Source organism: Seriola aureovittata, chromosome 1 (assembly GCF_021018895.1).
Source record: "Seriola aureovittata isolate HTS-2021-v1 ecotype China chromosome 1, ASM2101889v1, whole genome shotgun sequence".
NCBI lineage: Eukaryota > Metazoa > Chordata > Actinopteri > Carangiformes > Carangidae > Seriola > Seriola aureovittata.
Genome location: NC_079364.1, coordinates 16,394,683 through 16,421,287, shown reverse-complemented (window position 1 = coordinate 16,421,287; position 26,605 = coordinate 16,394,683). Strand labels below are relative to the sequence as shown.

Here is a 26,605-nt window from a genome sequence, read left to right as displayed (position 1 = left end):
CATTGCAGCCCCTCTTACCTCCTGCTCTGTTGAGCCCCCTCCTCCCTCATCACTCACATCATTAACCTTTACCGAGCATTAAGGTTTCCACAACCAGTGTCCTCAAAGGAATCACTACACATACCTGGCAGGTGGTGTCTTTATTAGAAAGTTGTCAACCAAAGGTCCAAAGACAGTATCCAGTGTTTGCTTGATGCCACTTTTCTTTAGATATAATTTCTATGATTTTTTTTTTTTTTTTTACTTAGATCCTCTCTATTGTGAGCTGACTCTCGGAATGACAAGCCCCACTTAGCCTTTTTATTTGAGATGTGACCATTTCTCCATTCAGATTTACATTACAAATCTTTCACCACAAATACATGAGTGAAGGCTCTTATTTACAAAGACAAACTTGACTCACATGGGCCAACAAATCTTTCTGAACAGGCTTTTTGTGCCCTCTGCTGACAAACGTTGGGTCTTGCGCTTCAGCTCTGGATACAAGTATACTGAGAGCATACTGTAATATGTTTGCAGTGAGTGAATTATGCTTAGTTATAGTTCAATACACACGTCACCAATTTGCACTGTAGGTTTCTTTTACAATCTTTTCACAGCAATGGATGACTGCACTTGTGTGCATGCATAACTGTATGTGTGTTGAGTGTGTATGTGGCTGAGTGTGTATATTTTAATATGTGTTCTGTCTCAAGCTTATAACACCCCTCCACTCCTCGGTGAAGTTGCTGCTTCTTGACATGTGTCTTGGTGAGGACAGGCACCTCTGGTATGCCGTGGGCACACTGGCAGCATCGTCATGTCTGTACACCTCAGTGCCAGTCTGTGCGGGCAGCAGGGAAGCCGCTTGGAAGAGCTTTGTGAGACAGACAGACATGGACATTTACATTTAGCAAATGAGGGTACAATGACTATCAATGAATTTAATGGAATCAAATGTCAGATGAGAACCACTAGATACTCAGGTGAATATGTTTGTTATTTTGATGGTAGAAAACAGTTGGACTTGATATGAAAACTACGTGGAATAAAAGCCTCTACACTGTTACTCATTGAAAAGCTAGATACATAGTCAAAACTGTTGCAATAGGTTGATTTGTGCTCGCTCACATGTTGAAACGTGAGAGATGGCAGAGGTGAAGTTTGTAGGTGAACCTCTTTCCTGGTCTTGAGTCTTGTCGTTGCCTGAAGGAAGAGGAGAGTCTGGAGTAGAGGAATATTGAAAGTGAGAGCCGGTGAACAAATAGCACATTATCAGTGGTAGATTTCAGTACAATTACATAAAGTAAATGTTGATTATGACACTAGTACAAGCTATATAGTTCAAAGTTTAAGATAGCATATAATCTAAGTAAATAAGTGTCTTCTACCTGTACATAGTCCGTTTCCTGTTTTGGCTCCCTCTCCCAGCAGCATCTCCAGCAACAGGCTGTCCATTGTGGCTTCACCCAGCAGCTGTGCTAAGTGCAGAGTCTCCACCATCTGCCAGGCCACACTCTGCAGGGGAGGCATGATCAGCAAGAGCTCCCCAAACCTTCCCCGCTGCTCACAGGTTGCTTCTTCTAGCAGGAGTTGGGCCTGGAAACGCAGATGTCGAACCAGCTGAGGACTCTTCAAACCCGGACAGTCTGTGGGACAAAGGTAAGAAGACATATAATGAAGAGGAGAGAGTACACTGTAACAAAAAGGCTATGAAGAAAAGTTTTGATTGCTGAATGAGAAACAGAATGAAATAAGCAGATGAGGCTTGCTTGTGTTTGTCACGGTTTGCCATGGTGGACATTTTATGTTTGGATTTTTGTCACTTCCTGTTTTATTTTGTAGTTAGTGTCCTTGTGTGTCTCGATGTTTTGACTTCCTGTTTTTGTCCTGTTTCCCTCCTTGATGATTGTCTGCCCCGCCCTAATGTGTTTCACCTGTGTTCAGTCACCCTTGCCTCCCTATGTGTCTGTTTAGTCTCTGTGCTCCACTTTGTCTGTTATTTTTCCCCCTTTGGTGTGACGTTCCTTGTGATATCTGTTGTTATCCCCTGTGGTTTCTCATGTTACCTAGTGCTTTTGGTTCCTGTTCCTTGTGTGTTTTGTAAGTAGTCACTCTTTTTTGTTATTAAAATCATTTCTTTCCACCTACTCCCTCATGTTTTTGGCTGTATGTGGGTCCAGCTTACCACAAACATTACAGTTCTGTAATTTCACTAACTAATATAACTTTTGGCATCATTTTTATGAAAGACTTTTACTCACTACTTTCCTTCCAAAAGGAAAATATGCCATTTATCACTGCTTCAGTCCCTAACTCCCTTTCTCAAACTGGACTGTATATAATCAATATTTTATTGGTTCCAAGAATCCAATGATTGATGCATCTTAGAAATAATAAGTCAATTTTCTAAATGAGCAGCCAAAGGAGTTATGAAAGGAGTTTCAAAAGGTCACTGTGATATAGTTTTAAATGAAATAACATTTGTGTGAATGCAATATTGTTACTGCATTTAATGCCAAACTTTTGTAAGGTCATCAGTGAATTTTGTAAGTACTGCAGTCCTGTTTGTGTGCATACATTAAAACTCCTTTGTATAGTCACAAAACAGCAGGATACAATGAGAATAACAGAGAACAATACTGCAGTTTTTTCAGTAAGTAAAAACTTTTCAACAGGATGGTTGAAAAACATTTTTGAATAAAGATTGTGTGATAATCCCAAGTCAGTGTCTTCCTCTTTGCTGGGCTGTGCAGCAGAGTTGTAGTTTGCCTATTTGGTCCTCCTGCCTCTACTTGCACTGCCTCAGATAAATGGCCCATTAAGTTCAGCAGGCAGCCACCGCCACCTGACTGCCAAGAACTTCACCACATCCTGATATTATTAGAAAATCGCCCTGAAACACTCTGAAGCCAGAGCAGACCACACAGACTAAACTACACATGCAAAAGGCCAAGAAAATAAACAGATCCAAGAGAGAACATCAAAAAAAGGTGTTATTTGCCTGGTGCTATGGATGAGGTCAAGTGGCAGAACAGAACCAACCAGACTAACCTGGGGCAAAGACGACAATAGTTTTGAGGCAAGCAAACTCTTTGTCCGTGATGTCCAGCTCTCTGAGAGGTTTAACCAGCTCCTCTTGGATTCTGAAAGCCACTCTGGACACCTCTATCTGTGCACCTCTCAAGGGGATCACAGAGTCATTTCCTGTTCAATAAACATAGACATATTCTTCCATATGCAAGATATTATAGGACAAAGAATACTGCAGATACATGTGAAAACTAAAATGCAATACCTCAGGATGTACGTGAACAATGAAATAAAAAAAGGGAGACAGACAGTTTTATACCTAGAAGTATGAGACTGTTGTAAGGTAGAGAGCGTCTTGCTGCCCCTAGAATAAGATGTTCTGCAGAGTGGGTTCGGAGCAGGGTTACCTGCAAACAGACATACACAGGCTTTATGTGATATACAGCTTTAAAAGGCTAATTAATGGTCATCCAAAGCATCAACCTGAACTGAGAAATGTATACACTCACTGAGTCCAAGTTAAAAAAAAAAAAAAAAAAAAGTCAGCCACTATCACTTTATTCTGCTTAGACAGGTGTAAATTAGCTGTAAGTTTAAAAAGTAGTTTTGATATTCTGTCCCCTTCCTACCCTGTCATCTATTGGGAGGCTACAAAACTCTGGGATGTGTTTTGCCCATTCCACCAGCAGGAGGAGTTGCTGCTTCATGGACTCAAACACGTCTCCCACACCGGCTGTCTTCTTGGTGTTGATGTCGTGACTCCCAGGTGAGACCAGCACTGGGAACTGAGAGCAGCAAAGCAAAAAGTGAGTTCACAGTGGGAGCAGGTGATATTGCAATGTGGGAATGAACCTTAGAGAAGGTGCATGAGTGTATGTGGGGTGGGAGATGAATGGGGGATTAGAAAGGTGATGATGCTGATAGGTGTATGAGTGCTTTGGCACTTGGAGAGCTGTAAAGGGTAAGGCAAGACAAGGCAGGTAGAGGAGGTTTTTGCAGATGGAGACCACATGATGACAAATATGGAAAAACGCCCCACCAGCATAGAATGCAGTAGTTCATTTGCCAATCATCTAATTTATTTCTGTGCATTCCTTTTACATGCAAAAGCGTATATCTGGTTGTTATTATTCATTTGAAGGTAATTGAACATCGGCACACAATCCCAGATCAAGTGGTGCAATTAAATGGGCTATGATTAGATGGGGTCCCTCGGCAATTTTGTCATTTCTAAGGAGTAACTGAATCCAGCCTACAGCTACAGCCTTCGCTGAATTTAATCGCTGCATGTCTAAAATGTAACTTATATCCTCTTCGTCTCTGACCTTCACCAACATGATTTCCAGAAATAGTGTAGGGATCCCTTGGCTGGCATATATGAGAAAAGTGTCCATATCTGTTGCAGAACTTTGTATCTGAGGTCTTAAGCAACGGTGTGTTACCTGTTGCACACTGGCCTCTGCCCGCAGGAGCACACTGATGGACAGAGTGCCCACTGTCTGTCCTTTGGCTCTGTGACTGTTGATGCAGTCTCTCTCATTCTGAACAGCTGGAGATTAAAGAGAGGAAAGAACCATCAGAGACGTTTCTTGGCTTCTCCAGACATCAGTTTTTTTTTCTCACCTCAGCTGCAAACATGTTCTGAGAGAAAAGACCTACTCTTTGCCTCCACAAAGTCCCTCTATCCTCTGTGACATTGAAGTTGCTGTTCATGCCAACATTAACCATGCCCCAAATGTTACAAATATGGCAGAAATTAGAATAAAAAAAACACTGTGCCCAGAAGACTTCTTCTATTTGGAGATTCGAGTGTCTGTTTCACGATGTAAATTAGTATGGAGTAATTAAATGTAAAAGGAGTTGATGAGAAGTCATATAAATGGGTACATTTTACCAGAATGATGTTTTAGTCCTGTCATGTAGACCTATCTTGATTTGATATATGCTGATTTAATATTCTGATGTTGACAACAGCTTCTTACATTTGCCGTGCACAATAAAAAGTGGGCGTGGATGCCTGGATGCTTGATGGTGTGGATTATGTTTAGCGGAGGAGATGTCATCAAATGTTGATGACCCTGTGAAAGTCATTAGAAACAAAGCAATCTGGAAGGCCCCAGGCTGATTCCAATATGGCTTTACAAAGTCAGACAGCAGGACCGAGTGTCGGAGTAATCAGTCATCAGAGCTGTCCTCTCAGCAACCAATCAGGAGTGTATTAATCAAACTAGAGGAGGAGAAGGAGCAGGGGGCTAACTCTCTGCTTCACAGACAATGGTGCTGCATGACAATGTCAAAAATGAATCTTCTGTGGAGCGTCGGTTAAGCCCTGATTGGGAGTAAACAGTTACAGTGAGCACGCTCAGAGGTCAAGTGTAAAATGACTGGTATTTTATTCTACAGCATGTTATGCAAACCAGGCAAATTACTGAAGTAAACTTTCAAAATTAGTAGCCCTGGCCTTCACTGTGGGGGGCTGTAAACAACATCTTTCCAGAAAAATGCAGAACAAATATTTGCCTGCGCTCAGTCATGTTAATTATTCATGTGTAGAGACTATTCATAGCTCCTCTGATCACATCTCTCTTTCCCTGCTTATCTGTGGGAGTCAGTGGAAGATAAGGCCAAAGATACACATAGGGCACATAAACATGCACGAAAATCAACACTGATGCACTCATTGTTGCACAAGAAGTAAACAAAAATATCTTATCCTTTTATTGAACCACCCCTGATCCTCTTTTTCCATTTCCTAGAAGCAGACATGACAAATTTTCTATGCAAATGGTGTATAGCAAATTTTAGTTTGGAAGTTTTTCAAGTTTGGAATATTTATCTCATCCTTTTATGTAGGTTCTTGTGGTTCAATTACATTTTTAGAATTTAAATCCTGAAGGTGCACTGTATTAAATAAAAGAAAGCTGCTTAAGCAGATAAAAACAATTCCTCTGACCTTCCTTTCTCATTCCAGCTTTGAAACACTTTTGTAGTCTGCAGTAACGACACTGGTTTCTTTTGTCTTTCTCCACAGAACATTGCCTGTTGAACCTAAAAAAAAAAGAAAAGAAAAAAAATCAGTGGAGTTCCCCTTTAATATTTCTCAGAAGAAGACACAGTTACACACGTTGAATACTCTGAGGTTTAGGAATTGATCATATTTTGTGCTTGATCCTTCGCTTGTAGTCACCTGACATCTCACTCTGCACTCAGGGACACTTTTTAATGCAAGCTAAGACATGACAGAATCTGTAGTCGGCAAAGCACGGTTCAATCATCTGCTCACATGGGAAAGTCAAAAAGAGCCTACAGCTATATCTCACCATTGATTTAGAGTCCCCTGTCATTATATATATGTTATTGTTTCCATGCCTGGACTGGTCCCAGCAACTATGACTTTAGGTTGCTTTTCTTTTGCTAGGTGTTGTTTCCTCTATGATACATCTCACACTTCTGTACAATGGGTGATAACTTTAACACCACAGAGTAACTTCTCACTTCAACTTAAATAAAGTCCTTTTTGATATTCTCAATGTCATTGTTATTGCTGTGTATCTGTGTTCAGACTTAATTTAACATGTTAGTCGATATTGAGCTATGCGATGAATACAATGTTGTTGAACAATGATCTGTTTTATTTAGAGGGATCTATGATGGAACTCACCTACAGTTGTAAGTGTGGTTATTGCGAATACTCCTCCTGAAGAAGCCCTTGCAGCCATCACAGCTGGATGCACCATAATGCTTACCTGTGGCTCTGTCTGCACATATGGAACATTGAGTCCTACCTCCATCAGGATGTGATAGTGATGAGGTGGGTTCTGATGCTGGTGAATCTGTCAATTAAAAGATAGTAGACACTAAAAAAAAACCCTGCAGATTTCTGATAAAAATAAAATTAGGTGCCTGACGAAAAGTTTGAATATGAGACATGTGATAGACATTAGCATTGTAGGGGAGAGGGATTCTCTAAGACCTTTTATTTGGTTGCTAATGAATAAATAAATATCTCTGTGCCTAATCTAACAAGCCTCACAAGCATCCGAGACAGATCATACAGCTGAGAGAACATCAGCTTTGTTAAGAGCAGACAGACACCTTGATAGACACGATCATTCATGATCCTTTTTATCAACCAAGGCGCATGATGAATCTTATTCCACCTCTGTGAACAGAAATAACCTTGCACATGGACACGGCTATGCAGTAAGGTGTTGACTGTGAACTCACGGCCCTTAGGAATCGCCTGGGCACCATTTCATAGGTTTAGCAGGAGCAATGGTGTTGATAATAAAACCAGGGTTATAGGTAGTGATATCACTGCTCTATGTGACTGCCAGTGCCATAGGCCTCAGAGGAGAACTGCTAGTTATTACTCAAGAGGAAGAGAAAACTCCCCATTTAATTAAAGCAGTCCGAGGTCAGTTGCAAGCCAAAGTCCACTACTCTCCTCTGGCTAATTTTACATTGGATGCTCTGTTTAAATTCTCCTTCCATGTTGCTCCAAATTGCATCTTGCCAGGGTTTGATTGCTGCAGGATTGTCTCTCTTTAAAAGCACTGACGGTCAAATACACGTTCTTGGTGCAGTGTTCCTGCACTGATGCCTGTACTGTACAGACCCCAGGCTATAATGTATGTAAATTGCATACTTAGTTTAGGGAGATGAAGCAGCTAGGGATTGCGATTTAACAGGGAAAATGCTTTCTGTGGTCAAAGATCAGTTAGATTGAATTAAGAGATTAGAATACATTTGCCTTGCAGTTATCTGAATTTGAAGAGCGGCCTGTTGGTAAAGCTTTTTCATTTAAAGTGGTAAGGAAAGGGCCTGATTCAGCTGAACGGAGCCCTAATTATAACGATGACAGGGGATAAGATTACGAAAGGAATTAGATCAGAATGTAAACTTATGTAGAATGCTGAATCGAGTAGTCAAAGGACAGAAAATTTATCTGCAACTATTTTTCATTGTCAATTCATTGCTTAAATTTTCTTTTTTAAGCAAGATTGCCAAAGATTACCTGTTTTCATGCAACTTATTAATTGTAATGATTAGCTGCTGTTCTCTGTTTTATATCATTGTGACATTTCCTTTGGCTTTGGACCACTGATTGGACTGAGCAAGCAATTTAAAGACTTTGGACTCTGGGAAATTTTGATAGGCCACAGGAGTACATTCTTTTAGCTCAAACAATAAATTGAGAAAATAACTGATAGCTTAATTAAAAATTGTTAGTTGCACCCTAAACCCTAAATTGAGAAAAATAACTGCAACAATGCAGTATTTTGTGTTAGAACCGATGACACTTAAGAAGCTTACACTTCAGAGTGATTTAGGTGAAGCTGTTTCGTCATACCTGTTGTATTAGTTTGCAGTGGTATCACAATCGTGTTGTTTAAATGCTCAGTGTCTGTACTGCAGTGAGTGTACTCCAGTTTAAGGATAGTTCCAGTAAGCTTCATGGCTCTGATGAGGCTCTATGTTTAGAAGGTTTTTGAAATTGGCTGACAGGCAAAACTCCACCAGTATCGACTGTAACTTCCAGATCACGCATTCAGCTCAGTTTCTCTTCATCACAGGAATCCAATGTGTGGGCTGGATCCCTTTCCTTCTTCTACAGTTGCTTGCAGCTTTTGTTTTTGTCTTCTCGATGCCTAGCTATGGATGTTAACCTTCTTTACAATGGCACTTCTAACATTCTTGTGGTGGGTTCATAAGCTGCTCTGTGATGGTCCACTTCAGTGACTTCACAGTACTGAAATTTGGCCCACTGTCTGTTTGCTTGCTTCTTATCAGTAAAGTATATAAAGGGGAGAGTTCAGAAACAGATAAACATGACTCACTGTGAGGACCAAAAACAGATAAGACCTGTGAGAAAGATGTGTGACCTACATGTTACAATACATTCATGACTAGTTAATATTATTGGTAAAATAAATGTCATCAAAAAAAATCAATAAATTCAAAGACAAGTCCAAAGGTTGCATGCTGTGACGTCTTTCATCGAATTTTAGCAGAAAATTTACATGGTATTCTCTTATCTTGGACAATCAATACGGCACAGAAGGGTGACATGACACAAACAAACAGAGTGGGAGACTTTTGAAAAGAGTTTGGATGGTGCCTGATTAACCTTTGCTTTTATTTTTGAGGTAAGTGATACAATTCCACGCCGGTGACATTTGTCATTTTCCTGTCTCCATGGTGTTGATAAAGAGTATTTTAGTTATTTCACATCATATCGTATTGGTGTTATTTGGTTTTATTGATCACCACTGGAAATCTTCTACATATGAAGCTAATCTGCACCTCTTTGATTCAGATGACACAAGTATGCAAGATAGTTTTGCTGTCTGTTCAATCACCATTGTAACTACAGAATTGTCATTATAGCACAGCAAGTTTATTATCTATGTACGTACACACTGTTGTTAAAGAAATGTCATTTGGAAAACAAGATGATTCACTACTGTTAAATCACAAAAAAAAAAATTAAAGAAAATAAAGTTTGGCTAAGGCCAAAGAAAGAAATCAGTGGTAAATTTCTGGATGTACAGCCACAAATTCAGTGTTGTACAACCAAATTTTCTAACATTTAATTTCATTAAAAAGGCCAGTTCCTTGGTCTTGGTTCACTACATGAGCTCAAACACAAATACAAGACAGATGAATATAGTATTCTAGATTTTAAGCATACATGTCAGACTGTAGGGACAGACTTTTGAAAGAGTGAAAGACAGGGATAAAGGTGAACGTGGTCACACCATTTTTTTTTTTTTTTTTTTTTACAAATTATAACAAATTATATGTCAGACCACATATGAGCTTTCCCAGTACTGATATCCATCATACTTTGGTGTAATGGGATTTCCTGGGTGAGTAGCCCTCCTTCCTTGAATGTCACGCTAGGCCGCAGGTCAGACCTCCCCTGGCAGTGGCTCACACACTTAAGCTTTGTTTGGGTGATTGATAGATCATAAAAACCTCCAAGTTGTAAGATGACTGCAACATAGGCTTTACTGGTCTTTGAGATTCTATCAGGGAAGGGTTAAAATGACCCATGAATATTGAATTTCTAGCTTGTGAATCAAAAAACATTGCTTTCAAAATAAAAAAAAAGCTATACTATGAACTACTGGCACACATCACAGTTTAACTGAAAACTACAACTTTTACACATTTCAGTTCTTCAGTGAAACTTTTAACATTTTGTTTAGACTGATTCAATTACGACAAAACATGTTTACATTTAATTTTGTCCACCGCTATTAATCAATTCACTGTGGGTGAAGAAGTCAGTCATACAGATGAGCATTATTCAGGACAATACCATGACAGGATTTTCTCTGTCCACTGGGGGGAGACAGAGTACATCATTTCTGGCCTCAATTTTAATCTGTACCAGAGCAAGATCTTACCGAAGTACTGCATGACCGAGGTAGTTATAAAACACTTTTATAGTTATAAATCTACTTGTTATTTATTTGTGTGTTCCTATACAGTATCAAAAAGTGTCAGCATCCACATAACTATGTATTTTAAATAGTAAAAGTAATATTAAAAGACACACAATTTAGTTGATGAAATATAATTTGGGTACAAACTCTTCAGTAACTCTCTTCTCTTTTGTTTGACATACCTTTATGATCCAGACTTGCTCTCTCATGATTGGTAATGTAAAACAAATTTTGATGAGTTTACTTAAAATTATTTGCATTATTCTTCCCAGTTTAAAAAGCCAATGCAGAGGTTTGATTGTGGCCTATAGACATTGGTCTGGCCAGGGACCTTCGTTGCATGATATTCCTCCTGTAACAGTTTAGTTTTACTATTATTTTTCACGGGACACATGACAGAATACTGAATTTTCACTAATTCATATGTGTACTACCTTTTGTGATGTAAAAACTATCAAAGCACAGTAAAAGATTGACAAAGAATTTCATAAACACACAGCAAACGCCATTATCTAGTAATTTATTATACCTTAAGATAAAAAAACAAAACAAAAAAATGAGTCTCTTCTCAGATCCTCTGTCCTGCCCTGACATACTGCGTGCCTGTCAGTCTCTGGATTATGACCAACTCCACATGTGATGCTCAGTCACATAAATTATTTATGCTTTTCCAGGAATGCAACAGACATATTCCTGCCTATTTGTCAAGTTATTACTCGGTGGGTATAAAAGACAGGAGTGCTGCATAAAAGATAGAGGTTAGAAAACAGTAAATGAATAAAATGAAATATTCTTGAAATATTTGCTCTTTATATAAGAGCATTTTCTGTTGGAGCCTTTCTCTAGTCCAAACAAGGTCTGACACATTTGTCTCTGTGAATTCGATTAATAAGGCTAGATCTCTAATCTCCACCTGAATACCAATGCAGTGATAAAAACCTGGAAGATCAGTACAAAAAATAGAAAAATACAAAACAAAACCACAGCCTTTGGAGTTTCATTCAAAAAAAATGGGGAAAATAAAACAAAGCAGCAAAAATTGGTCATAAAAGCATGGTAAGCACATGATTTAGTGGGGCGATAAAGAGTGGAAAGGTGGCCATTCATCATGGAGGCTAGCTCACCAGGAGAGGGCCTGTCACAGACACCACCAGGTCTGGGAGGCATTTTGAGAGAGAGAGAGAGAGAGAGAGAGAGAGAGAGAGAGAGAGAGAGAGAGAGAGAGCCTCCAGTTGCCCCTACAACCTGTTTGTTCCAATGGCTTTTCCAGATGGACACAGCCCTTAGATGGGTGAGGAGTACTTTGTCTTTGCCGCTCTGCAACTCCATTGACACAGTAGTGTTGAGGGATGGATGTTGTTAACTGCAAAGTAGAGGACCAGACTTAAGAAGGCTTTGAGCTGCAGAAACACTTCATGGGAACAGAAAAAAAACTTTATTGTGGTAACTTCAGATTTCCCTGTAACAATACAGGGTAATGTAATGGAAACAGTGACCCTCACCATTGAATTGCAAATGGCTCAGCAAAAGCACCCAAATCTGGCTTGTACCGAGTTGAAATCCATAAGGGACCTATGACACAAAAGACTAAAACACCAGAAAGAAGTAGCTTTTGACAAAATATTTTGTTCAAAATAAACCCACCTACATTTTTATCAATGAAACAGACAGGACAAAGTAAAGCTCCATTGATGCTTGACTCATCACTTCTGCATGTCAAACTAAACTTTGCAGTTGCCTTGCTGAGAGTGCTACGAGTAATTACCACCAATAAGAACCATGTCAGGATTTGTTTAACTTCCATAAATCTTCTCTTTCTCTCTCTCTCTCAGGTCCATATCAAGTCAGTTTGACAAATCCGACAGAATGACTGGAAATTCTGGAAAGAGGACACTTTGACTTCACTATGTCCAGTCCACTGAGACACATCGAACCACTGATGCATGGTTTCCATTCATGTGGGCACATATGAAACTTTGTGCAAAATTAAACATATTGGGAAAAAGGAGATAAATCTCGTGATTAATTATAATTATTCGTGTTACATTTTACAATTTTGTACCTAGGATTCAAGGTCACAGATAAAAGCTGTTCAAGGGTGCAGTAAGTACAAGGCAAACTATGTGGAACAGAAACGTTCAGTGGGATGCACAATAAGTATGTTTACAATTTACCACATTATTTTGTCTAACTTGTATGACATAGTAGTACAATAATACTTTTCTTACTTTTTTTTCCTTTCCATTGATTTAATACTTTTCTTGCTTTTTTAAAATTAATTAATTAATTTTTAACAAGTAAACAGAAACGTCACTTCCTGCTGTTGAAATAGTCGCAACTTTGAAAAGGAGTCAAAAGTTTTCTTAATTGTGCAGCTGCGGACGGAACACGTTTTATTTCAGCTGGAAAGCATCGTTTTGAAGAAATGTGTAAAGCGTCTTCAAAACAAGTGTTGTTTTTAAAGTTTAGCTCATTACATTATTTTCAGAAGAAAACATCTTTGTGCCTCAACTACGACACTGTTCCTTGGTGCACATTATTATTCCAATAGTTACACAGGACCGAAGGCCGCAAACTAAAGTTTACAACGCCACAACACCGCTGCTACTCATTGCCGGAAACTGAGCAACGGAGTGGACCACCTGCTCCACATTTAAAGTAGCCTACCAGGTAAACGTCAGCAAACATTTACCAAGCTAACAGTAAAATTAAAAGAGCAGTAATTTGTCTGCGAAGTCAGAAAACAAGACTAAAGCTAACTAGTAAGTGAACCAGGTGACCGCACACAGCTTTACCACTGTAACTGTTAATGTGTGTATGTGTCTGTGTTGGATAATTAGTCAGGCAGCTAATTTATAGCCGACTTGGTGCTAGCCATATATGAACTTTAGCTCATATTATACCATTGGTTGTATTACTGTGTGTTTTTAAAACGTCACCTAGTGGCCAAAAATTGTCCAATGTACCTTTCATCATTAAAAAAAGAGTATAAAAAACGAGCCTGTTTGGTTAAGATTTCAAAATAGTAACTTAAGTTCAATAACTTGCCATTGTATTAATCTCCTGTCAACTGTTAGATGGCTGTATTTCAGTGTAAACCATGTCCTAACTACATATATGCCATAAACATAGCATGTAATCATTGACATGCTGTTTAAATATAATGAACTAGATACAAACTTGTTATTTTTATGCTTCAGTTTTTGTACAAATTAAACACAATGTGTTAATTACTGAGCTTTAGAGATGCCCATAGGTGGATTTTGTTACCTTACAGAACCAGGCTAGCTGATTCCAATCTTTATGCTAAGCTAACCAAGTGCTGATTGTAGCTTCATATTTACTATATATATATATATATATATATATATATATATATGAAAGTGGTCCTTATGCTCTCATGTTATCTTCTCTAAAATTGTTTATTTATTGTCATGGGATATTGTAAATACTCTAGCCAACATGTATATAACTCACAAATGTGGAATTTATGTGAATGAATATGAACCTCTCAAAAATATTTCTGGCTGAAGTTGCTTTTTGCCACTCTTTGATAGAAATTGAGCAAGTTGGTGACATCAAAGCCCGCAGTCACTGTGTCACTCTGACCTTGAGATTTTGAATGTCTACTGTTGTTGAATAAGTAAGTTGATATGTGGGTTGAACAGACTACTGCTAACAGAAGTTCAAGAATGGTTCAAGTAGAGAGCCCCTTCTGCTGCTTTCCTTGTCAGAATTGATAAAGCAAATCTTTGTGTGGCCTTTGAAACGTGCTTTCATATGCCACCCATATGTTTTATGACTGTTTTTGTTATGTAAACAGGAAACCCAACATCCTTAAAACTGTTGGTGTCAGGGTTTAATTACACTTTGAAACTGTATCTGAGCTTATATGCTGTTTCTAAGTGCCAGTGCAGAAAATGTGATTTGGATACTGAACCGGATGAATCTATATCACTTTTTTCCTACTTGTTTTTTTTTTTTTCCATTGGTGGTTTGTGTGTCTCCATGACTGCAAATAAAAGAAAAACATATGGGATACTGTGAAAAATGATTAAAAAACTCCCCATTTCTAAGGTCCTCTGTGAACCAGCATTTTAATTAAAACCACTTGTTCTCAAACCTGTACTTCCCATTAGTCATGTTTGAGGGATTATAGACAGTACCAATAAAAGTTAAAGATTAAATGCAAAATGCAGATGTGTGAACAATGTGGCTTATTTTATAGCTATTGCAGCCTTTTAGTAATTTTGAAAAACTAACAGGCATTGACAAGGTCCCCTAAGTCCATTTACAAATAAGATGACATTCTTTGGAAAAAGAAATATCTGGAAAGGGTTTCCTGGTTGCGGGTCAGCAGGGGAGCTTTTCAAGGAACTTGAACGTTTTCTCAGAAAACATTTTATCCTTCAGTTCCTTTCATCACATTATCGGCACTGTCCAACAAAATCCTCAGTTAGGTTATTAACTAATCCATACATTTCATATGATTATGTATTACCTTCATTATAATAGAATATGGTATGATGTTGTTTTGCGTCCATTTATTTAGAAACATTTTAAATTGAAACAAAATTAAATACATTTTATATCAAGAGTCATCATGACCATACAGGCAGATGGGTGCTAATGCTAAGTTGAGACTGCAAAATTTTAGCCCTAATTTTCCACTCTGCTACAGTTTTGAGATTGCAGAGAAAAGCCCCAGATCAGATCAGAGGCAAATTGGCACTCAATTGCAATTTGTGAACTGTTCAATGGCTTCATCTGAGAGATTTGCCAATGCATGCAGATGCCTGAAAGATATCTAGATCGAATCAAACAAATCCAGTAGTGTAGAAAGTGTTGTGACCTGGTTGTGACTGACAATGAGTATGAAAATAATGTAGTCATTTTTTAATGTTGGCTCCTCTACTTAGAAAGACCAGACAGACTCGTTGGGAATTCCTTGTGAGAGATCTTGTGACCCCTGTTGTTGTTCAGTAATACACCTGATTACAGGACAAGTTGTGTAGTGTGAATAGTACAGCAATCTGACAGCTTTGGTGAGAGAATAACTTTCATATAATAATTGCCCTGCTATTAAGTGCAATATTCTTTTGACTGGTTGCATTGTGAATTGTTAGTGACCCTTGATCCAGAGTTGGTACCGCTGTCAGTCAGACCTCTTAAAGCTGCTTCCTCAAATGTTCTGAAATGTCTCGGGAAAGAAAAAAGGGGAGACTGGATAGCCTTTGCCCCTTCCTCATTTCCTAGTGCCCTCTGCTCAAATATCATATCCACACGTACTGGAACTGGCAGTGGGTTAGTGATTTTGAAAAGCATGCCTTAATTAGTCAATGTCTTAAAATATGTGCTCCTTATTGGATTTTGCATTGAAGTTTCATTTTTAAGAAGTGTATCAGCAGTGTGTTTCAGCATTTAAAATACAGTGAAGGGTTTCATCCAACTAGAGCAGTTAAAAACATGTTCTTGCTTGTGTCTTGATGAGAAAACTGTGGAAAGAAGTGAAGGATGGAAGAGAAGTTCATTTATTTCATACTGCACCCAGCATTAGAGGAAGGGAAGGCAATGATCAGCAGTGAGTTTGGCCGTTGGCCCAGTATTATTATTAAGAATTGGTAATGATAACAGCAAACACTGCATGAATTATGTCATGGCATTGGCATTTGTAATCACATCTTTGCTTTCCCCTCTCTCTTTCTGTTTGTGATTCAGCACCCTGTCAGGTCTTCAGGAGATTTTAGAGAGGGAAGAGAAGGGAGAGAAAAAAGAAGAGAAATGACTGTGCAAGGGTTTCAAAACCAGGTATGAAAGTATTTTTTTTTCCCTGTACAGGATTTTGGCATATTTATGGAGCATTACTATAGGAGCGGGCCATTTAATGTTATTTGCAGAAAGCACACATTGTTCACATCAAGCTTACAAAAGCTGAAGGCACAGCCATGTGATCATGACCCCGCAGCTGAAGGGCCAAGCTGCATGAAGCAAATGGGATTCAGCATTTGTGAGAACTCAACACAATTAATAATAGAACCAGGTTATGAAAATAAAAAAGATGTAGGAACATTACTTGTCCAAAAGCTTTGTGCTAAGCAGCCTAAGGCGCCCACACATTGCTGAATTGGAGAGGCATGATATGATGCAATTGCTTAGTGTATCAAAACACTTGCTCAGTAAGAGGGGAGAGAGAATAGACCTTGGTAAGTTGTGTGTAGGAATTATCAAAAATTTAACTCTTATTCCTGCTGAGCTCCCTAAGGATGTTGTACGGATGATTGTGAATGGGGAATAGTGCCTGCATCATCACATTATCTGGAATCACATTATCTTCAGTCAATAGTGGTTTTATGCTTTTTTCCCCTGCAGGATTAAAACACCAAGTGTTTTAATACTGAATGCAATAATGAGGGTGAAATATTTGATGTAACGTCTGGGGAAAAAACAACTTGTTGTTAAATATATAAAACTCAAATGTAATAAAAAACAAAAACAAAGCTCCATGTCAAAATTAAGGTAACATTTATATATAACCACCAACGTCATGTCACATGTCAGATTATTCCAATCTGTTGAAATGATGCTATGTTATACAATATCTGTGTGAATGCTAGATGGAAACCTACAGGCCTGTATTGTCCTGATGACAGAAATTTAACCACTGACTCTTGTGGCTGAGTCAGATGAAAATGTGGTGTGCTTTTACTCTGCTCGACCAAATGTGAAATAAATATAAAGAAAGGAAAATGGCTGCTCTCTTGGCTGTACCCTTGGTCCCTTGCTCTTTGTTAAAACCATATCTCTACTGCTCCGTTGCCCCCAGCTACATTAAATCCTATTAAATTCACCTTCATTAAAGCAGTCCTCTCTACTCCTTGCAGCAGCCCTGGTGCGGGCCTCTCAAGGACAGAGCAGTAATGAGGGTGGACTGGGTTTAACCTTGAAGAGTACAGGTTTTCATTTCCAAATCAATAACTTATGGTTCAAAACTGCCACTAGATCCAGGCTATAATTTTCAAGCATTAATTGTGTGGATTATGTTTCTCCAGCAGTGAGAAAGTATTAAAACATGAAACTGCAGTGTAGATTGTGCATTTATCATTATTTTATTTCTTTTAAGAAAACAAAAAACAAAAAAAGGAATTGACAGCTTGAACATTTTCTATATCAGTGGGTTTGTGTGTATGTGTACACTATGCTACACAGATGGGATAACTGGGAGATTGTATTTCAAAGAGTCTGCATGAGTGTAAGTGATTAGGCTATTGGTGCAATTTTCTACAGTGAAACCAAGCAGAGGGCAGTAGGCTGGAATTTCTCCTCAATCCAGTATTGCAGTGAAGTGTCGTCATTCACTCTAAAGAGGTAGAAATCTAAGAAATCTCTTTCACAGCTGTGTAAGATGAATTTTGGCAGTCACCTGCTGTCAGAAGACCTAGGAAAATATGAATTATGAATGAAAAAATTAACACGTGGATGATAGACAGACAGCAGGGACAAGGGGAAAAGAAAAAAAATGCCTGACCTACAGTAAAGGAGTGAAATTGTTTCAACTCCTGTCATTTTCCATGTTTTAGTGGGACATTCTCTGTAGTGGGCTTTGCCGTCATTGTCATATGATTGTATGGAAAGCATTAACTTGTCCTGCGGTGATAATTTCTGCCCGACATGTTCATAATATGAAATATTGGATCTTTTCATAAAATGGGGAGGGCTGAGGCTGTGGTGATCACTGGAGCTTAATTTTTTAATCAACTTCTCTCTTAAATGAAGCTTTATTAAATTACAAAGCTCACACAGTGGGAGTAGGACACAGGCAGAGATGGCCCAGTGTAAAAAAGAGCTTTGTGGGATAATTAAATAAAATTAATAAAAAACCCTCCACTAGCATAGACTGAGGAGAATGGGAAGGAGAGGAAACCCGGTAGCCATTTTCATGCTCCGCTTTTCTTTCATTCTTTCTCATTAGGGTCTCAGGAAATTTACCATGTGGAATTATGAAAAGAAGAAAGGGATACAATGGCTGCAAGATATTGATGGATAGTAAATGAAGACACAGTTCTATTCAGTTTTTCCATATTTAGATTTATGCACCCTGTATACCAAAAATAAATGAGCTTATTGTTGTCTGTGAAGACACTCATCTCTTAGAGTTTTATAAAGGCAACTGGACTGGCTTGAGGTCCTTGAAGACATTTCACCTCTCATCCAAAAGGCCTTTTCAGTTCAGTGTTTATTGCTGCTACTCTGCCAGAGAAAGGAGGTGTGATCACATTTCGTTAAGATTTAGCAGTCAAGGTTAAGCTTACAGGTCTGAGAACGCAAACTACATTGTCATCTTTCAGCTGACGCAATCTCACCACCTACTACACGGCGCTGCATTTTTTGAACAATTGTATCATAGTACATTTGAGAGCAGGATCGGGTTACTTTATCCTTTTTTACTTAAAAAAAAATTATGAACTTTTGTGCAGCCTCAAGCAGGAACTTCCTAAGTACCCCTGTATCTTGGTTTAAAACTGAAGGTAGTGTCTTTTGTTTTTATGACTCTGAAGCTTTGAAATAACCTCCCTGAGAAATTCATGCCATTAGATTGAGTGTTATATTGAGAATTGTACTTTTACTCTTTAAGCTCCATTAAATTGTATTTGTTACTTTCTGTTCCACTAGGCTCTTCTGTAATTTCTGATGAAAGGCTTGTTTTAGTATTTCTTCTGAACAGATACTGGCATTTTCTGTCCATGTCCTAACATTTGGTCATTTTCGCACAGAGGTAGATTAAATGACAAGTTACCTCGTTTGTAGTCAACAACTACAGCTTTCATTAAAACTTTGACATTCCATCCATGATGAAGAGGGGCCTTCAATGACAGGTGGTGAGTTTAAAGAGCTTCAGGAAATATGGACTCCAAACCAAAAATTCTTGTCCACAATATTTTTGTCTGGCAAAAAGTTGCAAGAGATTTTGAAAAGAAAAATAGCTGAGATTAAAACTCAACAAACCCAACCCTAGCACTACCATGATGAGCAGATTTAAAAAGTACCCATTTTAAAATGCCAACCTACTCTTGGTTATTGTGCATATACCACAAAGGCATAAAAAGGCAAAAAGGCATAAAAAAAAGAAAAAAGCAGTTTTTAATTTTTTATCTAACTTTGGCTTCACTCAGAGTGGTGCACTCTGCATTGGCTCAAGGCATTGATATTATACCATCCCATTAGACTGGTGCACTACTCACACAAAATTGAAGGAGGTTTCTCTGCAAATAAATATCTGTGAGGTATCTCTTGGGACGAGATGCCAGTGGGCACTTCTTCACCACGTCCAATCCACAATTCCTAGAAGTGGGCCATAGGGAACATACAGTATCTAATTCATTAACTTTGAATTGGTTTCATTAATATGGTTTCAAAACACTGACTAGACATGGTATCGTACTAGCTGCAATCTTGTCTTGAGAGATGTGTCTAGATAGATCCAATGATAGTATCTTTCAGAACTGTTTATTATCGGCATTTGCCATCCTTCTCATCATGAGACTTTATCTTTGATGCTTCCTCTTTTTTGGTCATGCCTCATACTTCAGCAATGTGGGCACACTTCTTAGACTTTAATCATCACAGACCTCAGGGTTAAGGAAATAGTGTGCAGCTCAGTAAATATAGGTCAAGTGTGATTATCCTGCAAGGTCAGCGTTGAAATTGAACAGCTCCTCCTTCAGCCTGTATGCAGCTAATTGGAAAGGTGATATATTTTCATTTTTTGGACAATAGCACAGTTCACATTTGTCTCCTATGGCAAAATATGAGATGGGCATGTCCTCTTTATGCTTACAGGTTTGGTCTCATACTTCCCAAGAGGTAGGATTTATTATATGCTACTCTGTGAGGCAACTCCCCTTCCACACTTTTTTGTGTTTTATCCACGATAGAAGATGTCCTTGGTCTTCTTGCCTTGTTTTACTGCTGCCTTGAACATTTCACACAGTTGTCCTTGACATTTTGGAAAGTCTCTATTTATAGCCTCTTAAGAGGTCCAGCAGTATGCTGTGGGCTGTTGCTATAATGTGTTATCTCATTTAGAGTTCTGTGTTTTGTTTTTTTGTTTTATAATTCTCATGAGATTCAACTGATTAGGAGTTTGAGGAGAAAAAATTGTATTGACTCTTATTTTAGAGGTAGACATCCCTTACAACTGTCCTCAAAGTGGTTTATGATGTGGTAAAAGTCCTTAAAGTCCTCTTAGCTTCTGTTCTTTTGAATACTCTTTTTTTTCAGCTGCATCTGTCTCTCAGGCTCTCTGCTTAATGAGTTTTGGTAATGTAACAGCATGGGCAGATTAGTTGGAAAGTTTGGTAGCTTTAATGGTGCGTGAGATGAGCCTTTTCCATCCTTAACACTGGCGATCAATCTCTTGCGTGATCTGGAATGCAATGTCAGATGGTTAAACAAATATTTTGGAAAAGAAAATTTTGAAAGCCTTTACATTATGTGAGCCAAACTGAGAGGTGCTGGGCAAGGAGTCTCTGAGGAGTGGTTATATTGATTTGAGTAGTAGTAGTTCACAATGGTCAGCAACTTGTAGGAATAAAGAAATGTATTTGACACATTTATATCTTCCAGAGAAGTTATTACTCATATTCTGAGAGTTTGTGGTTCTGAGAAGGTGCAGAGAACAGTCATGGACACTATATAAACGTTTCAGTTGATTTATTCTTGTTGAAGAGTAATGGACAGTATTTTCAATTCTGATTGATTCAAATTTTGATACTGGTCAATGCATTCTGTATTTTTGCCCGTTTGAGTTTATACTGTAGAGGCATTGTCATAAGAAACAACAAACCTGCTTTATTAGATGTTTGAAAGAAGTGTTTTTTTGGCATTCAGCTTTTGCACATGGCTAATACCTGCCTTTTCATAATTGGTTAATAATTTATAGTTTGGCAGGTAGAATGCAGTTTGCCTGCAGGACACTCATCTCAGCAGTACACTTATCAGCCTGGGCTGACTGTCACAATTGTGATAGTTTTTCCCAATCAGACCTGACTATACTTGGAAAAACTATATACTGCATATTATGCTGTGGCTGATACCCTAACACATGAGCTCCAGCTTTATCTGGAGTTTGGCTATACTTCTCGGTGATCTAATTTCATCTAACATCATCACAGTCAGGTGAGCTAGAGACTCACCTGAAAATACTATCCAAATGTTTTGATTGTCTATTTTTGTCAAATCCACCGTGTTTGCTAGTCTTCTACACAATGCATGCTTGGCTAGACTCTGGCCCTTACCCTGCTGTGAACACAAATACAGGGGTAAGACCTGCGAAAGAATGTATTTTGACATGAATGCATCTAAAATGGTTGTAAATTGTTTGAGAAATAGATTGTACAATCTGCAGCAGATTTCCAAAAGACAATCTCTAAACTTGACTGTATATGTTTTTACAGCTTTTTCTTTCAGTACAAAGTTGTCATGTTGTGTGTTTCGTTACTGGGTTTCAATTGTGACTTTACTCAAAAATGTCAAAATTGGAATGTGACCAGGAAACCCTATACTTACCCATGCTTTTAAAGAAAATAAAAACACCCTTGGTGCACACACCACTCATCCTTGCATGACATGTTATCTAATGTCGCTCACAAAATCTTTGGCTGGACTTCAAAGCTGAAATACGGTAAAATCATATTTCAGCACCTAATATTGCACTTATAGTCACTACAGAGCGTGCAGTTGGGCTAATTCAGTTAGCCCAAACCTCTTCCAGCCAAGGCTCTGAAGTTTTACACTCGTGCCCAGTATGTTGTGAAACTGCTAACACTTTTATGTCTGTCTGTCTATCAAACTTTATAATGCTCTGATTTCTACCCCACTGGCAGTGTCTTTTAATTAGATTATACTGGAGGAATAACCACAGTTCAGAATGCCAATTTGTGTCCCAGGCGGTGTAAAATTTGCTGTTACACTGCCGCCAAACAGAGCAGGTGAGAGCAGACAAGGTCCCTAGGCAAAGAGCAGCAGACTGCTCCGTAAGAGTTTCTCTCTCTCTCTTTCTTTTACCTCTCTCCTCCCTCTTTTCAGTCAGACATTAGAGGCATGAGAGGATAAATAAAAATGATATTCAAGAGTCCGACAATCAAAGTAAAATACAGAAGTTTTGGTACAGATGATGTCTCCAGGGTAGAATTTTCTATACTATAAAGAACAGTGATGTTGGCGAGCAAGCATGTGTAGTGTACGTGCTGTATATTGAAACTGACAGTGTGTTAGTTCGCTCAGTCATACTGATTTCTAACTGAGCAAGAGGTCAAACAAGTGTCTACAGCTGGGCGCAAAACCAAATGTTAGAAACATTTATTTCACCCAATATTTTGCTGCTTGTGGATGTGTGCCACAAAATAATATGAACATACCATGATTAGAACTATGATGCACGTTTGGATGCTTGCAGCAATCAGACTTTTTTATTCAATGTGTTAGAAATCTATAATTTACATTGAAAATACTAATCCTGTGTTTAAAGAATATAGCCAACGAAAGCAGCAAAGTGAACAGCTGCAGGTAATTAGAGCTGGCCCAGGAATGGCCAGGGATTCAAAGTAAACATGGATGGTTTCCACAATCAACAACATTTACAAATGCAGAAGAAGGAAGCTACTGAATTTGTGAAGAATGTGCAGTGGGAATGGAAAGCATAGAAGCATGAAGCCAGCAGATGTTGAAAATTAAATACATGCGGCATGTGGCTAACAGGACTGTGGGCTTATTCTTCTGATGGCAGACCCTGGAGTTCCTGAGGGTTAGAGGACAGCTGTTCCAGGTTAATACTTACAGGTTTACATCCAGCCATAGCTAAGATTTAAAAAAAAAAAAAGGATTTCCTTTAGGGGAAACTGACCTTAGTTTTTGTGCTGCTACTGTTGTTTGCTATTGTACACATATCAAGTATGATTCCTGAAAATTGGTCAGGAGTTTGCAACACAGTACAATTGTTGAATTCACTGACTTTAAATGGCTGGATGAAACCAAACTCTTATAGAATCACAGCTCTGAGAGCTGAGATTGTTTCAGGCATAGCCCTGAAATACTTTAGTCTGTGGGTGCCAACTGGTTCTACTTTAAATTGCTGAAAAGACTTGAATTATAGATGATCAGCAGAAGGAACCTGATGCTCACTTGTGTCTCTTTGTGTGCCCCCAGCTGATGCTCACAAAGTTTTCGGTGAATGGCAGCACTTGCTAGATTCTTTCAGCCTTGTGAGGTAAAAAAACCCCCAAAAAAACCCTATATAACAGTCGTCATGAGGTCAGCAATGAGGAAATTATCAGGCAGATACATTTGTAACATTATAGCATCGCATAATAAAATTCTTTTTTGTGGCCTGCATACATTCAGTGGATCTCTATTTGAAATATGAAAGTATTTTCAGTTCTTTGGCAGATGTGCTCTAGGATTTTGTGGTGAAATGTGTCAGTAGTTTGCCAGCTTTACTTTGCTTTCATGTAAGAAATTCAGATTTTGCCTCAAATGTCTTAAAATGAGACATATTCTCATGTATTTATATTTGTGGCATTTAACAGTAGTAGAGCAAAGGCATTGGTAAGAAAAAAAAATGGCAGGGAGTTACCCTGTGGAATACATTGTGTTAAGTCTGTCGCTGTGTGGCATCCCTTAACTAAATATTAGCACATTGGCTGGGCAGCCTGAGTGTGGTTCTTCCTTCACTGGCTTCCACTGAAACAACCGTACTCTGTTTATCCGAAATAGCTGCCTGAAATTTTACTGTCAGACTCTCTGCCTCTCTTGGCTCTTTGGCTGTTGCAACAAAAACATGTCAGTAATATTTAAAATAGTAGTGTCATAAATTATTTGCACTAATCTGTGTAGGTATTCGTTCTGACTCATGAAGCAGTGGATGATTCTAGGCTGGAGAGTATAGGTTTTGTTTTTCAAAGCCAGGCACAGCTTCACAGAAATGAAGTTTTAACATTTGCTTTTTGTTTAGCCTCACAGCCTGTAGAAAGAAAATATGGCTTTTTACTAGAAAAGAAAGTACTTCATTAGAAAAGACATTCAGCCTAGCATACGGTGCCCATTCATTTCACTGTTAATATTTCAAAAAGTCAGCAATGTGCATGGCTTATTCTTTACAGTAATGCTTCAGTTTTCTTGTCTTAATACTACATGACATATTCTTGGAATCTATCAAAGAAAATAATCTATGTATTACCAGAGTGCGGTGTTTTTTATTTTGATCTTAGTAAAAAGAATTGAGAATAAATGTAAGAAAACGTTCCATGCCTAAAACCTTTTACTAATTAAAATGTGTTTTGTTTGTACTTTTATTGAAATTGAGCAGCATTTGTTTGTGATTTTATAGTTACTTTTTTGTGTGAAACTCTGTGTCCGGCATCCACTGGACAGAGAAGAGCTTCTTAGTTTAAGATTAGAAACTTTTAGCTCTGGATTGCAGTGCTGTGGTAGAAAAATTATACAATGTATGCTTGGAGACTGCAAGAGTGCCTGGTACATTTACTTTCAAGCCTTCTGTCCTTCACCACTTAGTTTATGTGTACACTCCTGCATGTGGGAATCAGGGCAGTGTGTCAACTTTACCCTCCCTGTTTCCCACCCCTTTCACGTATATCACCCCTTACACCTCTGCCCCCTCTGACCAGGTGCGTCTGTTCAGTCACCCCACTCACAACTGTAGGTTGGGTAGCTTATTATTACTAAATCGTTGCTGTCAGCTCCCATCAGGGCTTAAGATGAATGTTGCCAGCTGTTTCCCTGCTCTCATTATTTCTCTCTTTTTCTGACTGTGTCTTTGACTCTCTCTCTCTCTCTTGTTGTCAGATTTGCTCCTTATGCAGTGGCCTCATGGTGGTGGTGAAGCTCCTTCAGTGGTGAGTACTTTACTGCAAACCCAGATTGTGGATCCAGCAAACACGTTTTTAAAAATCCCTGAAGAAGTAGTCAAAAGTCTGGCACCCTACAGTACAGATGAAAGGGAGTAATTCTGTAGTGTCTCATTTTGTAGGGTTATATGGTAGATTTTATTTTGCAGACAGGACAAGATGTGTCAGATAAGATGGTACATATTCACAGCAACTGCTCTCCTGTGTATTCAGTGAGAGGGAGATATACATTATGTATCTCATGTTAAATCGCTTTTAAATGTAGTAGTAGTAGGGTTGGGCGAATGGTCAGATCTCCACTTAAAGGAGTGATGTTTTTTTGTGGCCAGGGGCACGTTGGACAGAGTTGAGGCCCTCCTCCTCCCTGGAGGTGGGCTAGGATCATTAGTTTTAGTTTTTGAAGTGTTTGGCCTTTTGATGTTTCTATGTTCTCTTTAGGCAGCCTGGCCTGAAGGATATTTAATATCACTCCTACAAATTTCCAGTTAGGAATAATTTGAACTGAGCATCTGTCAAAGAAACTGCCATTTAAATACATTGGTCATGGTTAAAGAGGCATAAAATGAGGCCAGATTAGACAGAGCACCTTTCTCTGACGGCTGGCTCTGGTCGAGTTGGGGCCAACCTGGGGCACAGGGACCCAGCAAAACTGCTCCTGCTTTCAATTCATTAAGTATAACAATCTCACACCGCTGGGATCCAAACTCTCCCCTGACTGCCCCCCTCATGACCAGCCATGCTTGCGTCTCCTGCAACTGTGGCATTGTGGGGATTGTCTTAGGGTCTCAGTTACTTGATATTTTATTTATGAATGTTCAGGGGAGTTGGGACTAGATAATATTTCTCTCTGCCTCTGATGCTCTGAGCAACAAGGGACTGGTGTATCCCCAGTGTCTCCACTTCAAACATTCTTCTTGTGTTTCCACTAGGGTGTGCAGGAGGACCTTCATCAGCGTATGCAATCTTAGATTATGTCTTATCACCAAGAGAATCATGAAACAGCATGCATTACATCTTATGAAAGAAACTGTCTGTACCTAAAGCAATTGACTGGGTCTGTCTCAAAAATGTTCAGCTTTTCTTCTCTCTGTCAACTAAAACAAAGGCACAGTCACTCTCTGAACCACAGAAAGATACATTATGAGACAGAAGGACTTGAGACCAATTAATTGATGTTAATGAACTTCTTCCTGTGACAAGGTGTGTGTAGAGGTGTTA

The 26,605-nt window shown here is 38.7% G+C and overlaps 1 protein-coding gene and 1 long non-coding RNA gene across 4 annotated transcripts; one reads left to right on the top strand and one right to left on the bottom strand.

The window, feature by feature from the left end:
- Positions 1 to 286: 286 nt before the first annotated feature.
- On the bottom strand, positions 287 to 8,754 carry hnf4b (hepatic nuclear factor 4, beta). 2 transcript variants are annotated; one of them, XM_056386234.1, is made up of 10 exons: positions 8,366 to 8,754; positions 6,674 to 6,845; positions 5,966 to 6,060; positions 4,455 to 4,561; positions 3,642 to 3,797; positions 3,332 to 3,419; positions 3,034 to 3,186; positions 1,371 to 1,628; positions 1,111 to 1,185; positions 287 to 856 (listed from the first exon to the last, which is right to left on the bottom strand). In XM_056386234.1, the coding sequence occupies exons 1-10, from the start codon at positions 8,469 to 8,471 to the stop codon at positions 813 to 815; spliced, it is 1,254 nt and encodes a 417-aa protein (XP_056242209.1). In that variant the 5' UTR covers positions 8,472 to 8,754; the 3' UTR covers positions 287 to 812. The 2 variants fall into 2 exon arrangements, with proteins under 2 accessions (XP_056242209.1, XP_056242151.1); XM_056386176.1 differs by having other exon boundaries at positions 1,111 to 1,203; positions 8,366 to 8,751.
- Positions 8,755 to 8,989: 235 nt separating this feature from the next.
- On the top strand, positions 8,990 to 25,376 carry LOC130172074 (uncharacterized). 2 transcript variants are annotated; one of them, XR_008828227.1, is made up of 4 exons: positions 8,990 to 9,161; positions 12,299 to 13,136; positions 16,185 to 16,274; positions 25,326 to 25,376. It is a non-coding gene; the product is annotated as an uncharacterized LOC130172074 (long non-coding RNA). The 2 variants fall into 2 exon arrangements; XR_008828228.1 differs by lacking the exons at positions 8,990 to 9,161; positions 12,299 to 13,136 and adding an exon at positions 13,144 to 13,228.
- Positions 25,377 to 26,605: the final 1,229 nt, after the last annotated feature.

Bases quoted from the DNA above. Each gene is read 5' to 3' on its own strand.
- hnf4b (XM_056386176.1), bottom strand. From the start codon at position 8,471: ATGAAGCTTACTGGAACTATCCTTAAACTGGAGTACACTCACTGCAGT. The intron at 6,846-8,365 runs GTATGACGAAAC...TTTAATTGACAG, and splicing joins ACTGCAAACTAATACAACAG to ATTCACCAGCATCAGAACCC. The intron at 4,562-5,965 runs GTCAGAGGAATT...TTTAATCTCCAG, and splicing joins AGCTGGAATGAGAAAGGAAG to CTGTTCAGAATGAGAGAGAC.